The following is a 16,987-nucleotide window of genomic DNA, read 5'->3' as shown; positions in this document are numbered from 1 at the left end:
AAGACATTTATTGCACAGCATTGACCAATAATGGACACATGACTCAAAAAGGAGATCCACAACAATTTTAGAAAAATAGGCTTTGTTTGTGTCACGATTGCAGGCAACACTAATCCAAAATGGCGGCTCTGGAGTGCGCATGCGCGAGGAAGTCAGGCAAGCTCAAAAGCCTGACTCTCCCCGGATATCGCGCTTTGCGTTCTAGTGTTCCAGCTTTGGTTCCGCACTTCCGCTGAACGCTGAGTCCCACACTCGTTGCGGCGGTGCCTGTGTTCTGCAAGCCTCGTTCGAGCTTTCTCCTGTACCTGCTTCTGCCGTTATCTCCTGGGACCTCTGACAGCGTGCTGGCTCCTGGCTCCCATGATTTCCCCATTCGTTTGGGACTGCCTCCTTTTTCTGCCCACAAGAGTACCAAGCCGGACAGCAGAGGGGGTTGGTTCCGCGGGCAGGCGGGACGATAGCTTTGGGTTCCACCCGTCGGCCGGACTTTGATGGTTCCGTCGGCCGGCCGGACTTCTGGCTGTTTGTTCTGTCTGTTGGCCGGAGTCTGCAAAGAAGTGGACACTGAAGTTACGGTAACAGCGTTTTAGCGCTGCCTTTTTGTTTTCTTTGTACTAAAGGACTTCTTACATGAAGACAGAGGATAGAATTCTCTAAATGCTCAGAGGATAGAATTCTCCAGATGCTCAGAAGTCTAAAAGTCACATGTATTTCATGAAGAAAATCAGGACTCATGAAGTCAACTCACCTCATTAAGTACCAACCAGTAGTCTAGCCAGATGGGTGAGCTGAAGTGTTACTAATATGAATCTAGTTGTGTAGGTCTTACTGGTTTTAGTGTGTTTATGTACTCTACTCCTTCTACTCAGCACAGTATCCTGGACTATACTACAGCTTCCCCAGCCCTAATCAGAAGAAGGGAGGATTAAGGTACTCATAAAAGGTGTTATATTGGTTGCATACAGCAAAATACACATTGTCATCTAACACGCCCCTACTTTTCTTTTAGTTTTATTTAAGACGAAAGCCCCGTGGAAGGTGAATCACGTTGAGGGATTTCTTCCCCTTTTTTTCCTTGTTTTGTCTCCCTTCTTCCCCTAATCACCATTGTTGCTTAGAGTTAGATAGGCACGATGGGTGGTTGGGGGAGGTAGCGGACCTTGTCTTCAGTTCCTGGGCGCTTCTGCAGAAAAAACAGGTGAGCTCCTGACAGTTTGTACATTATTTTAAGACCAAGATCTTCACAGTAAGGTGAGTATGTTTTTAACAGAAATATTTGTCACTTTCAGAAATTGCAATGAACAGTTTCAGAGCAGTTCAATATTATCCTGTGGAGGTAAACATTAATGCGGCTATACAGGTAAGAATTACACTTACAGTTTATGTCTTTGGCACCAAAGGTCAGGAAGGGGCAAGATGAGTATCAAAACTGCACCACCAGTGACACAGGGGCGGCTGGGTGCAGAGGTCAAATTTAGAGTTTGGCTTCATGGGTTTCAATGGAGACTAGGGGTGCTCGCAGCCACACTGCTTGCAGGTAAGTAAATCGTTTGCAGGGACCAAGCTTTGGGGATTCGGTTTGCAGTTTGACCTTCACTTTTTAAAGGTTTTATCAAGGAGATAAATCCCACTACATTAGCCACGTGGACCACAATGTGTACAGTAGCCTTGAATGTAATTCTGATAAATCGGGGGACATGGCAACCATATCAGCTCCTACTGAAAAACCTAAGCTTTCACAATAGACCTTGCTGTCTAGATATATTCAAGAGCACCCCTTCTAGAGTTAAAAAACAGAAAATACAGATCAATTTACAAAACATGTTTCTGCCAAATAAGTATGTTGCAGAAGTTGGAGTAATCAGAAAGGAATGCTTGTCATTAATACGTCCTAAAGAAATGGAAAGTGGGTCACTAATATGGAACCCACAGATTGGAAATACTGAGTGCGTCTGCTGACATACTTAAGAGAGGTAAAAAAGAGAATTTAGAGGTTTTAAGATTCGAGCTGCTTGCTCCTGTGTCATTAACACAAATAGTGCATTTATCATCAATGACACAATTTACATACGGTCCAGTCTAATCTATTGTGATTAGGGTATACATAATACAGTTGGATCCTCTCCAGCTGTCCCAAAATTCAGGGTAAGGATTCTGAGTATTTGGATGGCGGCTAGCTTGGTCTGAAAGCGTGAATGCATTGGACGCAGTATGTGGATAATTTTTCTTCCAGTGCCCTAGCTGACCACATACAAAGGAAGAGCTTCCTACCCCTTCCATTTACTCTTCCAATTCCTCTGCCTCCCCATCCTCCTTTGCCTTCCCCCCCCTTTTGTGGTGTTCCACTCTCCACTCCTTTAATCACCCTCTGCATATTTGGAAATTACAAAGACATTAATTTCAGTTCAACATTCTCTTTCTTTTTCTTCTCTGAAGCTACGCTTCGATTGCCGACTGTTACCAATTTTGATAGCTTCTTAGTTAGCCATCCAGTACATATGATGGCCAATAAACTCTGAACATTCAGTAATAATCCCTGCACAAACACCGACAGCTTGCTGAAGCATCTTCGTCAGACGTGTTATATCTGAAAATCTTCCTTAAGTCTGTTCAAATAATCAGCTGGGTCCTCATTCTCATCGTGCTTGCAATTCAAGATCTTAGTCCAATCAGTTTTCATTGGACAACCACTGAAATCGCATTCAATAGCTCAGAGTTCAACTCATCGGGGACACCCTAGGCCATAGTACTTTCTCTGCAAGTCTTTCCCACTCTTCACTTGGCACTATCGATCACGATAACTAATTGGCACCTACGCTAATTAAGTCAGAGGGAGCCCAAGGGACATAGATAACAAGTTTACCTTTGGCCACTGGGTAGTTATTTAAAGGGAGAAAGGTGGAAGAGGATGGGCTCTCACCATGGATGGGGGACACTCTGGGCCGCCTTCTAGAGAGCAGTCCTGGGGTCTCTGTCAAGCTTTCAAGGATGATCATAGGACTCTGTTCTTAACCATCCCTATGCCCTGGGGGACCACAGATCAAGATTAATCTATAGTAGTGGAATCGCCCTCCGACTTTGTTGTTGCACTTTCTGCTAATTGTATTACGTAGCATGTTTGTGCATTACCTCTTTACTCCAGCTGATGCCGATCCCTCAGCTGCTTCTCAGTTTCCAGTTGCATCACCCACAATATCCCCATTGGCAGGCTTGGGGAAAATGTCCCAACAAATTCTCCTTCCTTCTCTTTTCGCTGTCCTTCTCTTTTCCCCTGTGGTTCAGTGATCTGGAAAAATAGATAGAGAGGAGCAGTTGGAGTAAAAACCCCATAAATTGCATATTCCCCTGAGGGATTGATAAGCAGTGGGAGATTACTGAATAAAAGTGATTCCTTGATTTGAAGCTAATATTCAAAGGATGCACTGGGCACCAAAGACACTAAGGGGTTTTTCATTGAAACTCCTTTAGCTTTGAAGTGATGTCATGCAGCTGGTCAGTTTGGAAGTGTACATTGATTGCAATTATCTCTTCTTTAAAGACTAGGCTAATTTTTGATACTTTAATGGAATGGAATGGAATGTTCCAAGCAGTTGGAAACCTAGTCAGTTAATCCATCCCAATAAGCAAAACAATGTGTTTCAGTTCCTCAAAAATTGTTGAGCTTACGGAATTACTGTATCTAACTTGAGACTAAGAAATATTCATCTTTCCTCAGCCCGTACAATAGCTTAGTTACCTAGTGAATTTCAGAATTTTGTGTCGAATCCTAATGTCATTAAAACATAATATCTTTCTGTAGTGTGAGAAAAAGATCAGAAATGATTTTGTAGTAATTACACCAGATATTTTCAGTGCTTCAAAGACAAATTGTTGGAGCAGCCAGCCCCTGAGAGACATAGGCTACTGTATGTGTATTGATTATTTGCGTGTCACACACTACCATCTGAGAAACTGGCAAAAGCCCATTCAGCAAAAGGATAAACATTTATGTGAAAACATATGTGTGTTGTCGAAAGAGAGAAGAAATGGCAAAGAAAATTATTTTAAGGCGACAGCTGATTAAAGTAAAGAAAAGATAACATGGTGGAGCTAACACAAAGGTGCTTTAGAGAAAGGAAAATCAAGAGAACAACAAAGTATCAAGATGTGGGATTAAAATAAAATTATGAAAATGAAAACACTTAAGGAATCTGTGTTTGTCTAAAGAAAGCATAACAGTGTCCAGTTAGAGTTTCATTAACGTATAATTGTAGCGGAAGGCTTGGAGCAAAGGGCATTTGTTATGTGCTAAAAGTGCTTAGTTAATCAAAACCATTACACATAAAAGTAGCACATTAAAACAACAGATATATTGAACTATTTTTTCTTCTTTTATTATTTCAAGTCAGCAGAATAGTAGTATCCCTATCCAGCATATATTTTTTAAAGTCGCCAGATTCCATTAGTAGAACTAGTCCACTTCAGTGTATTAGTTCAACACACTACCAAACGACAGATAAATTATCGGTGACAATAAAAGGAATAATTACTTCATCACAGTGCCAGGCATAATATGGCCTTCTGCATATCAATTCTGCATTCTGTGCATTTTCTATTGATAGATGTCGTTGTTACAGTAAACCCTGTGCCTGTGCGGTTAAGAGTGCCAGTGACTGCATGTGGTTTTTTTCACTTGCTCTTACCAGATGGCAGATACATTATTGGTTACAATAAAATAACTAACTCAGTAACAAGATTTTAGTTTATCAGGTACCAGTCATAACATGGTCTTATATTCATCAATTCTGCATTGTGTTTGATTAGGGTGATTGGGGACCTGATCCACCCGGACCAATCCGGTTTCATCCCGCATCGTAACACTGCGTTGAACCTTAGGCGCATCCACGGCGTGCTCACGCGGACGGGGACGCTGCAGGAGTCGACCGTTGTGGCTGCACCCGACGCCACGATGGCCTTTGACACGGTTGAGTGGGCATATCTGTGGGCGGCACTTGCAAAATTCGGCTTTGGGCCTGGCTTTGTTGGCTGGGTGAGATTACTGTATGAAGGACCCTTGGCCAAAGTCGCGGTCAATGGTAGGGCGTCCTGCCCGTTCGAGCTGGGGAGGGGCACCAGGCAGGGTTGTCCCCTGTCGCCGTTGTTGTTTGCTCTTGCCCTTGAACCGCTGGCGGCATGGATAAGATGGCACCCGGACATAAGGGGGATCCGATGGTCACCAGATCATGAGGACCGCATCTCTCTTTATGCCGACGACATTTTGCTATACCTCACCTCCCCTAGGAAGTCTCTCATAGTAGTCTGTGACGTTTTGGCCTCTTTTGGTAGGAACTCGGGTCTCACCATTAACTGGGGTAAGTCGTACCTGTATGCCCTGTATGGAAACGTCCCTGTTCTCCCGCAGAATTGTTCGATCCAGATCGCCCGGGATGGCTTTTTGTATCTAGGGATCTATATCTCCGCCGATCCGATTGTTCGGTATGAGAGAAACCTGCTCCCTCCATTGACGCGCTTGCGGCGGGATGTGGCGGGTTGGCGGCGGCTGCCGCTTTCCCTCCTGGGCCGGGCCGCGCTGTTCAAAATGATGTCTCTTCCCCGCTTTCTTTATGCCCTGCAGAATACTCTGGAGCTGGTCCCGGCCAGCTATTTTCGGGAGGTTGAGAGCCTCCAGCGCTCGCTGCTGTTGGAGGGCCGACCGCGTATAGCTATCGCAAAACTGACCCTTCCGTGGTACGATGGGGGTATCGCGCTTCCTGACATCAGGCGATACTACTGGGCCACCCAGTTAAGTGCTATCAACCACGGCGTCTACGGACCGGCGCTGAGCCCCGGCTTTGCTATGGACCGATGGTTGCTGCGCGGGGGTAATTACTTTAGAGCACTCTACTCCAGGTCGATGGATGGGTCCCTCACGGGACCGACCAAGACAGCGGTACACGTGTGGAAGGCTGTTACGAACTCGCTGGGTTGGAAGGATAGGCTTACCCGCGCCACTCCGTTGTTTGATTCCGATGTGTTGGGGAAACTTTGGCACACGAAGGGGTTTGAGAAATGGGATCTGATTGGGATTTCCAGAGTGGGGGATCTTCTTGTTAAGGGACGAGTGAAATCGTTTGATGAGCTACGGACGGAGTACGATCTGGAGGCTACGGAATATTTCCGGTACGCACAGGTGCGCCACGCTCTGCGGTCCGTCCTCGTCGAGGGGGAGGCTGTGCCCGAGTCCTCTCCTTTGGAGGATCGGATTCTGGATGGCCATATGCCGGAGAGTACAATCTCCTTAATCTATAAGAAGCTTGTTAACGTCCGGACCGACCTCCTCCTCGGGGTGCGTGATCAGTGGACTAGGGACGGTCTTGAACTGGATGATGAGGACTGGCAGTATGCCATTTCCTCTCCTAAGGAGGTCGCGATCCTGGCACGGCTAAGGCTAGTGCAGCTTAAGATACTTCATAGAGTACATGTCACGGGCCCCCGACTGATTCATATGGGTTTCTCCGAGGATGGTTTGTGTAAGAGGGGCTGCGGGTTGGTGGGCACCTTCTTACATATCATATGGGAATGTGGTGTGATTGCGGAGTTCTGGAAGCGAATTCATGTAGTGATGCAGGAGGTCACGGGCTTTGCACTGTTGCCAGAGGCACGGCGCTGTCTTTTGAATGTCTGGGGTCCTACTGACTATGATGCTCCGCAGACTCAATGGGTGACCCTGGGAAATATGGTAGCGAAGCGTGATATTGCGCGACTGTGGGGCTCTCAGAGACCTCCCGCTGTGGAAGCATGGATGGAAAATATGGACTGGAGCATGTTTAGGGAGAAGACGGCGTACTGTGCCCGGGGGCAACCTAAGAAATGGCATAAGATATGGGGGTGATGGAACCAGTATAGGGGGGATATATGTCTGCCCCCGGCCACTGAACCGTTGGAGGAGCACCTTTCCCCCTAGCCTTACTTCCAACTTGGGATTACTATGAGGATATTACGTTAGATTGCTAGTGCCTCTGCTTCTCCCTCATCCGCCCGATCGGTGGTTTGGTTCTGTGTTTGAGAATGGGGCTGCGCTCCCACCGGGAACTTGCACGTGTTTATTGGGTACACTGCCTTGCTTGTGTTATTTATTTTAGGTTGTTCTAAAAAAGGAACCTTTGTCTTTTCCTGCACCAGAGCTATGGACACTTCCATGTGTTGTCCTTACTTGGCTGCCGAACCTCCGGGATGTCGGCTGAATAGCTGTGTTCCAGACTGATATAAATAAAGGTTTTTTAAAAAAAAAAAAAAAAATTCTGCATTGTGTGCATTATTTATTGATAGATGTCTATGTTACAGAGGGTCCTGTGTCTGTGAATGTAAGGGTGCCAGTAATTGCACAGTTTTTTTACTTGCTGTCATCATTATGGGCCTTTACTTTTGTAGGAGGAAATAGCTGTACAAATTTGACGATTCATGTGTTCAAACTGGTATGATCTGGGCTGAGGCCTTTGGTGAGTGCTGTCATAGTGACTCAAACAAAATGTATGTCACAAATGACAAGTTGTAAGATTTTTCCACTTTTGAGTTGGAGATATTCTCAACACAATATTGTGGATGTTATCCCATGCTGAAGAACTGGTGCCTGTAACTGGATAGTAATGTCTTTGGATACATTACAAATATTTGTTTCTTATTTACACCAGTCACAACTGAGAGACTTAAGCAAATTATTTGTTATTCCAGATTCATGAGGAAGAAAGTGAAAGAAATGAACTATTGGACCCTGAAATAATTGAGGTAATTCGCAGTTGTGTTAGAAATATATGTGTAAATTTTTTAACAAGGTCTCAGAAAAGTGAAATGGGATCCGTAAATTAGGTTTACAATAGTTCAGCTTTAGGAGACGTTTTCTAGCATAATGGAGAATTGAGAGTATGAGTAAAATATGACAACTGTAGAATTGGATTTGTCCAACTCCTTGCCAAGAAGAAGATGGAAGTTAAAGTTAAATGTGTGCTTGATATGTATATCAATTATTATTTTCACCAAGTAAAGTCCATTGCATGAATCCATTTTCAGATAAGGTACTAAAATAACTTTATGCTAATGTGGGTCTATAGTCTATTAGGTAAATGCAAGATTTCAATAAAAAAGCTTACTCATGTATTTTTTCATTCCAGATTGATGATAATGATGCTTCACGAGACGATTTTATTGAGTCAGAACCTTTTGAAGAAATTACTAGTAGTGTTACGCAGGTGTGATTTTCTGATATTTTCTACACTTTTAAGAGATTGCCACAAAGAGAGCCTAATATGAAATAAGTCGCTAATGTTGTGACTGTTGATCCTACTGACTTTAACTATCTAGGTGTCTTTAAAGAGCTTTTTTGTTGTTTTCATTGTATGCTCCCCGCTATATACTATACCCAGTGGAAGCCTGCGGGACTGACATTGCCCTACTCTGTGGAGCTCTCTTCCATAGCAGATCAAGATTCTTACAAATGTGGGCACATCTACATATATCTATTATTTATAAAGCACAATATAGTACCAGTGATGCCAATATGTAACGTATTTCTTTTTAAAAGTAGCAATTGGCTATCATGAGTGAAAGTAGTGTTCAATAAGCTGCCAACTCTGGAACCTATGGATCTTTTTCCAATCCTGACTTTGCACTTGGGTTTAATTTGTGTGATTCTGGGGAAAATGCTTGATTTCCATGTTCCTAAATTTGGAATTTTCAGGCCTGGGCGTAGTTCGTGGAGTTTTGCTACGCGAAGATCCGTGAAGTTACAAAAAAACTCAGTGAAGATCTGCAAGTGGCGAAGTATAGTGCGAAGTGCAGTTTGTGCTCGTAGTCCTGCCGCTCGGGTAGAAATTCTACCTGAGCAGCAGCTTGCGCTCGCAAACTTACCGTTCGCGATCGCGGACTTACCGTACGGATCTCGAGCGGGGGAAAAGCTCTGCTGCACTCTGCGAACGGAGCGAAGTTCACTGCCCAGGACTAATAATTTTGTATTTTAAATATGTAAATTCCCTCTTGATGTATAAATCCTATCTTGTTCCCAACAAACCCATAGTACACAGCACTCCTTTGATTCCCTGGATAGCTTTGCTTTATATAAATACAAATGCAAAATACTGGTTCATGGAGGGAGACAAGAAGAGCTGCAAACCTTGGAAATTAAGGCAGTATGAATATATTCATGGTAAACTTTGTAATTCCAGGTTGATGAAAGTGAAATGGAAAAAGAATATTTGATTGTGCCGAAAACCGTTGCAGACATTTGTGCCAGTGTGCCACAGGTACAGTCTACAGCTCTGGTTTTATGTTCTTATTCAATTTAATTGAATTATTTTGAAATATTTGTTGTTACTAAATAAACATGCAGCTTGGCTTGCAAGATTTCATAAACGTATGAAGTCTGTCAGCACAAAAAGTGATAAATATTTTCAGACTTTGTGGTTTCAAAGACATTGCGGAAAATAAAGGTTTTTTTTTTCACCGAAAAATAATTGCTGAACATCTTAATACGATTTAAGCCTGCTAGGTTTTCCAGAAATTAGAATTTTTGCCTTTAGTTTTTTTCTTTCTTGAAGAGTCACAAGAAAAGTGTTGTTTGTTGAACTCTTGTTTAACAAAGCATGCATAGATGATTATTTTAAAGGTTTTCTGCAGTCATGTGTGTTAATTGCAGTTGTCAAGTATTTACTTGTATTTGTTGTATGATTTGAAATGAAAAACATGTTGAAGTTGAGTAACCTTAAAATTGTGTAATTCTAGGTGAATGTACATGGATTCGAAAGAGAAGAATTGCTGAAGTCTGTGACAGTTGTTGAAATTTGCAGTAATGTTCCACAGGTATAGAATTTAAATATGATCTAAATATGATCTTGTTTTATGCTTGAAGCTTTTTCAGGCCGTCCAATTATACACCTTAAAAACATTTTTATAGAAAGTATTTTACCTATAAAATTGAACAGAATTTACAAAGATGTTTCAGTGTTTCCAATATGAGAGATCCTGAATAGGCAGCAGGAATAGTAATTGTCCATCATGATTATGGGAAGGTTTGAAAACATTCCAAGCCTCATAAAAGATGTATCCCAGAAATATTGATATATCCTAGTAAGCGCCCAGCTTAATAATACTAATAAAAGTACGACAATGATATAACGACCTCACTGGTATCACAATTACAACACAGCAACATTACTTTTAACAATACAATGCACCAGTCAATTTTGAAACCTATTCCACCACTGTGGGACCAGATATAGATTTGAGACACAGCATGCTTGTGAAAAGGGACCCCCAACATCCTCCACTCTAGAGGGGCCTCGTTTGCCACATCCCGGAGAAGTTCCCACAGTATATGCTTGATCTGCTGGTAGCGGAGATACAGCCCCCGCCAGTTCAAATTAGGCTTGAAGCTCAGTGAGTGGGATCATCCCCTCTACCCCAGATGTTCCCTATCTTTGATACACCCAATGCCAAATCTCAGCATGGGGTCTCCAGCTCCACTCGTCCTTTCCAACCCCTGGACGGAGTCACCCCACCAAACTCTAATCACTTGGTCAGCCGGGTCTGGCAGAGAAGCCCATCTGCACACCCCATAGAACCAGCCAAGGTAACTCCCTCCCACCTGGATCCAGAGCCCTCCTTTCCACATACACAGATGGTTGCTGCTGCGGCGCATACACCTGATCGTTGGTGACGTGCCTTTGGGACGTCCAATAATATATCTTCAGATGGGCCCTGCTCAATCCTCTGGCTTCCTCGTCAATACAACAAGGCAATCCTTTGTGGGGTTCTCGTCCCAAAGCAGTTGCATAGTTGTCGCTTCAACCTTTTGAAAGAATTTGTCTGGAACCCTAAATGGTGAATTCTGCATGACATACAAAAACTTCGGAGGAAAATCATCCTGTATAAGGCCTCGGGCCCATCTCGGAGATGGGGAGTTTCCACCAATGTGAAAATGACCCCCTATAGTCCTGCAGGATACACTCCAGGTTTTCCAGAAAGAAGACATCCTGCTACTTTGTGACGTATATCCCCAAGTATTTAAACCTGCCTTCTGCCATCACACTGGACTATCCCCACCTCAAATGGTAACCTCTCCGACAGTGGAAATGCTATAGACTTGTTCCATTTGATGCATGTCCTGGCATATGTAGGAAACACCTCGAGGATGGCCAGAACATGTGATACTGAGCACTCCGCGTCTGTATAGTTTGAATAAAGCGAGACCATGTGCTCCCCGTCTGGGCCCCAGACCTGCGCATCTCCCCAAAGCTAGGTTGCCAGGTGCTCAATGGGAAATGCAAACAAGAGGGGCGAGAAGGGACAACCTTGTCTGATGCCCATTCCCAGCCTAAATCTCCTCGCCCTGTTAACTCAAACCTGGGCCAACAGATCACAATACAGTGCCTGATTAAATGCAGGAACGTAGGGCTGTAGGAAGTTGGGTCTTTTCTATAGTATACCAAAAAGAGGCATGCTGAGTACAGAGTCCAGGTATCCCTTATGAGTGGACAGGGGCTTGCTCTAGCTATCTCAAGGAGTCTTTCTAGGGTAGTGTGGGCGAGCAGCCTTAAGATTATCAGAGAGGAGTGTTAGACATTTGTTAAACTCACAGAGTCAATAAATGATGCACACACTCAAAAAGGAAATCCGCACCAATTTAGAAAAATATTACTTTCTTTCTTAGGCGTCCGGGTGCAGAGGTGCATTCAGCGTTGGATGCCCCAGTTAAATCAGTGGGGAGCGGTCCAGTCAAAAAGAGTCTGCAAGTAAGGACCGGTGGACCAGTCCGGGCGAACCTTCAGGGGGGCTCAGCCCTTGAAAGACTTGAGCACGCAGAGACACTGTTCACCGACTGGAACTCAGACTGGGTGGCTTGTGTCCAGTACAGTGGAGCCCAATTGGTGGGAGGGGGGCCTCAACTCCTCAGGGACACCATCTGTTCACAGAAACTCTGGCTGGGGGGCTTGTGTGCAGTAAAGCATTGTCCGTCAGTGTCGCAATGGCAGAGGCTCTCGTGTCGGTCATTTTGGTACCTGCAGAGGTGCAGGGAAGCAGCTTTACTGCTCCAAGGGAGCTGTTGTTGGCCAGTCAAAGTCGTGTGTCACTCCTGCACAGCTTTTTGGAGGTGAGACTGCTTTCTGGATGAGTAGGGCCCATGCATTTGTCGGGGACAGCAAGCAGGCTGGCAGGGCTGGCGCCAGGTCAGTTGCTGCTCCTCAGATCTCCTGTCGTGAGCTCTTCTTCTTTGTCCTTCTTTCTTCAGGCAGACAAATCTAAGTTCCTGGTGTCAGGGGGGCACCTAAATACGCAATCTAGGGGTGTTAAGTGGATCCAAGGGTAGTAACCAATGGGCTACTTACCCCTGGGGTCATAACACCTCCTAGAGGACCATTTCCCAAAGGGAGTTGGTATTACCCTGTCCCAAAGTTACTAATTTCACCACACACACAAATGTGGAATTCTTTCTCTTCAGGTAGCCCACCCTAGAGTTGTAACTAGCCTGTGAGTATCTAACTCTTCCTCCTGACTATCTAATTTCTCCCCTGTCCTGGTGCTAAATAGGCCTCAGTGCATGGGGTGGCATTGTCCAGGTCTGTGGGAAGCCAGGCTTGCATATCAAATGCGGTGTGCTCTTTGAAGCTCACTGTCTTGACATGCTAATTTACTAGCCATCTTGTTTATAGGAGGTATACACAGATGCAAAAGATGTCATTGTTTCTAACCTCTGAGAGCGGGGCTCTCACCTCCTGGAGGGGGGATTCAGAAATTTGTTTGTGGTAGCTGGTTGGACAGGACCTGTCAGCCAGCACACTAGAGGACTTGTAGGTTTCAGGGGGTACCTCTAAGATAGGTTTCAGTGGGATATCTCCAAGGTACCATCTCAGTGCAGGTATTAATAAATCCATCACTGGAATCAGTATGGGTTTAATGATGCGAGGTGTCTGATACCAAACACCAAATGTTTCAGTGAAGCCATTATGTAGCTGGGTAACTCGTTGTGACCAGTTCATATCTTAAGATGTCTTTCCTGTTCACTTGCAATATCTAGTAATAGAACTTGACATCACAGGGTCATATCTCCTCATGCAGATATGTCCTCACATAAAATATAATTCACCATGCCATAGGGCTCAAAGGCCTGCTGTAGGGGTGATTTACTTATAATAAATGCTGTGACTTTGGCATAACACAGAGGAGTGTGGTGAGCCATATCATGTTTTCACTCTTTTGTTTGCACCATGTCATGAAGCCTGCAATGGCAGTTTGTGTGGAATTTGTGTGCGAGTCTCTGTGGGTGGAATACGATATGCTGAAGCCCTTAGGAACACTCTTTGGTATCTCTGCCGTAGGTACCAGGGGCACCATTTACTATGGACTTACTGGGGTGCTAAAGTCCTTTGCCAATTGTTGCAATTAGATATCATCTTGTTTAAAGCAAAGAGCACTGGCGCTGAGGTCTGGTTGGCACTGTCCGTGTCCAAAACCAGCATCCAGTTAATAAAATGGGGGCAAAAAGTGGGGGGACAATTACAACAAAAATCCAGCTTCCTACAGCCCCCTACCCCCTGGCCCATCCCTTTAGCCAACAGAAGACTCAGCCCCAACCTGTGAGAGACTTCCTAGTTTGTCAGGTAAGGAAGAGAGTTAGGAATCAGGCTGCATTGTTGCGGGGCCTACTCTGCCTCACCTACTCTTGTCCAGTTCACTTCCCCTGGGCAGCTGACCTATCGCAACAGTGATAGAATTCATTTTCAACTTAACCTTATCTGTTTCATTCTTTCTCCTTTCCTTAAGTCCAGAGGTATCTACCTCTGCTAACACTATCTTGGCCAGGACAACCCCAGCTTACCCAAAGAGGTTACCCAGAACTGAAGTAAACCCATCTTGACCAACAGGGTCAGCAGGCCTACCTTGCTGTTTGACATGGAGTCAGACGACCATGCCAAGGACAGTGCAGCCATAAAGCCTAATACCCAGCAGAGGGGCTACTGAGAGCTGTCAGCACCCAGAACCACACTTTTAGCTCTCCACTGACAGGTGGTTCGGCTAACAAATAGGTCAAATAGGTTTCTTTGGGCTTAGGGGTCCTACTGCTGTTTTCGAGTGGGGTTACTATCTCTTGTAGTTAACACCCTCCTTCCACTCTCTTCTGTTAGCTATGGGGCCACAACCTCCTGCTGAACACTAGGCAGACTAGTAATGACTTTTGGTGGGGCGGGTAATGCTTCCACCGTGCCAACTTTGGAGTTCTTTACTGGAGCAGAATCTCCTTAAGGTGCTGGAACTTTTTCTAAATGTTGCTCACCTTTTCTGACCTTCCTCCTTTTTCCTTTCCTTTGGGGCCTACGTTTACTAGCTGTAGGTTCAGCACCTCCAGAATCCTTGGAGAGAACTGGCACATCTTTTGTGCTCAGGCCAACCTATGAGAGGTCATTTCCTAGGAATCAATCTAGGGGGAGGTTTGAACTGACTACCACCCTCTGCCAACTGAGGGACACACCTATCTCTAAGGGTAATAAAGCCACAGGTCGAACATTACTCTTACCCTAGACGATCCTTACTCTTCTACTCTCCCCTGGTAGATACAGGTCTGGAGGTACCAGCCTGTCATGCACAGTGGTATGACTGGCACAAGTATCCCTCAGGGCAGTGATTAGGGTGCTATTCACTTCAGTGTGATGAAAGTGTCTGCTTCCCTATGGAATCACCATCTCACCTTCTGGCCCCACTTCCCAATTGAAAGATAAGAGGATGTTCTCATCCAGGGAGTCATCCTCAAAGGCTATACTAGCAACCCCAGGAGTCCTGCCCAACCGGCTGCCAATCAAAGTATGGCCTACTGTCTATAAACATTTTAAGCTTAGGGTCCCTACTACTCTGGTTACCATTAGAGCTGGGGTGGGATGCACTATCCACTTTTTTAGGGGCCTGAGTCTCTGAAGGAATCCCTTCGGAGGATTTACCACCTCCTTCTTTTCCCTTCTGTGGGCCTAGCCCCCCTTTCTTGGAATCTCCACCCTGAGGCTTTTTGGGAATCTAAATTCTAACCCATTGATCAGATTTCTTTGCCAGCTAACTGGGACCAGAAAGTGATGGAGCCATTAGATGCTGATATAGCTTGTCTGATGTAAAGTTTGCTAATTTGTGATCTTTCTATATCATATTATAGAGCCCTTCATTGTCCTTCACCTTGTTTCCTTTCAACCAGCCACCTAGTGTTTTGACTGAGAAGTCAACACAATCTACTCAGGTTTGACCCGAGGTTTTGTGAGTCTCCCTGAACTTAATCCTGTACTCCTCAGTGGTGAGTCCAAAGCCCTTAATCAGTGTATCCTTCATTAGGTCACAGGGCTGAGTTTCTGCCTCATTAAATGCCAGACGTCTGTCCCTGCACTTTCCTGTGAACAGCTCCCGGAGCAGAGAGCCCTAATATTTTTGGCTAAGCATTCTCACTCTACAAGCCCTCTCAAAGGCTGTGAACCACTTGGTGATATTATCACCCTTATATATTGGGACCATTTTTTTGGGAATGTTTGGGTCAAAAGATTCATCTTTCTCCCTGTTTAAAATCTTGCTGCCACCAGAGATGGGTCCTAGGCCCATCTCAGCCCTTTCATTTTCTATGGCCAAGATTTTGCCCTCAAGGGCTATACTTCTAGCTAGTTTCTGAAGGTTTGGGTCTTCATCTGCTACTTCTTTTGGGGGTACTGTTGGAGGCACTCCCAGTAAGGGTACCATCAGTAGGGAAATCTGAGGAATCACCATCAGCCTTACTGACAGCTCCATCCCCTGTAAGGTTTTCTGTCATTGCCCGGGCTCTCTCGTGTTTGGCAATCAACTCCTGGAGTTGTGCCCTAGTGGGTTTGGGTTTGTCACATTCTTTAAAGAGGTTCTTAAGTTGTCCTAACTTAAGGTTCTTGTAGGGGGAGAGGTTGAGTTCCTGACTAGTACTCTCTGTATCAGACATGTTTTTAAACCTTTTAAACGTTATCGCCAGCAGACGAGCATTGTCAACGATAACTAACTGGGATAACATTTGAGTCCTACTTGAGAAACAGGTTTATGATTAAAGTTCCTGTGTGACTTGGGGCCATATGTAGGTAGCCTAATACCGGTCGGTAACGGCCGATTTTCGGTAAATATAACGTTACCGACCGGTATTTAGGCTTTTGCTATGTAGGGGGAACAATTCAGGATTCGGTAATTTACCGAATCGGTAAAATTACCGAATCGGTAATTTTACCGATTCGGTAAATACCGAATCCTGAAATGAGATGTAGGTGACACTCAAATGAGTGATGTGTAGGGAAAATAATTCGGTATTTAGCACCAAATATATGTTGGTGCTAAATACCGAATTCATTGCAAAAAGCAATATTTTGCTGGACTAACAGTGCCATGTGGCAGACATACATGCCCTTAGGGCATGTATGTGCGCCACATGTGCACACATGCAGGAATCAGGGGTGCAACAGGGTGTCATTGTGACACCCTGCCACCCTTGAATGTGCTCCCCCCATTACCGAATCGGTATTTACCGATTCGGTAATGAGGCATACCTTCCCATTGATTCAATCAATGGGAAGGTATGCCTCATTACCGAATCGGTAAATACCGATTCGGTAATTACCGAATTTCTCCGATTCGGTAATATTTACCGAATGATTACCTACATACGAGTTACCACTTCTTAAATACCGAATCGGTAAAGTTCGGTATTTAGGAAGTGGTAACTTGTATGCTACCTACATATGGCCCTTTGTGTCTGGCTGGTATGAGGGTCCTTGGCTGGCATCTGTCACCGTTTATTCTGAATAAGGTTCCAGAAAGGGTGGACAGTGTCCCCGTGCCCTGAAGAAATTGCCGCTACAAGGTACAGGCAATGAAACATGTCGGCCCAGCATTATATGGTCTGCAAACATGCAGTTTGGTTTTAATTTGAATAAGCCCACGAGCAGTGAATAAAAAGTATCCTGATTGTGACAGTGGT

At 44.7% G+C, this 16,987-nt stretch overlaps 1 protein-coding gene across 5 annotated transcripts in view; it reads left to right on the top strand.

Moving 5' to 3' along the window:
- The window catches only part of TASOR2 (transcription activation suppressor family member 2), a 1,022,580-nt gene that overhangs the window by 638,713 nt on the left and 366,880 nt on the right, over positions 1–16,987 (top strand). For all 5 annotated transcript variants that reach the window (XM_085653577.1, XM_085653574.1, XM_085653576.1 and 2 more), the window contains 4 exons: positions 7,711–7,764; positions 8,148–8,225; positions 9,198–9,275; positions 9,754–9,831. In XM_085653577.1, coding sequence (XP_085509703.1) covers positions 7,711–7,764; positions 8,148–8,225; positions 9,198–9,275; positions 9,754–9,831 — 288 coding nt within the window. The remainder of the gene's footprint in view (positions 1–7,710; positions 7,765–8,147; positions 8,226–9,197; positions 9,276–9,753; positions 9,832–16,987) is intronic.

Source organism: Triturus cristatus, chromosome 4_1 (assembly GCF_964204655.1).
Source record: "Triturus cristatus chromosome 4_1, aTriCri1.1, whole genome shotgun sequence".
Classification (NCBI taxonomy): domain Eukaryota; kingdom Metazoa; phylum Chordata; class Amphibia; order Caudata; family Salamandridae; genus Triturus; species Triturus cristatus.
The sequence above is the reverse complement of the archived record's forward strand: the minus strand, read 5'-3'. Positions and strand labels throughout refer to the sequence as shown.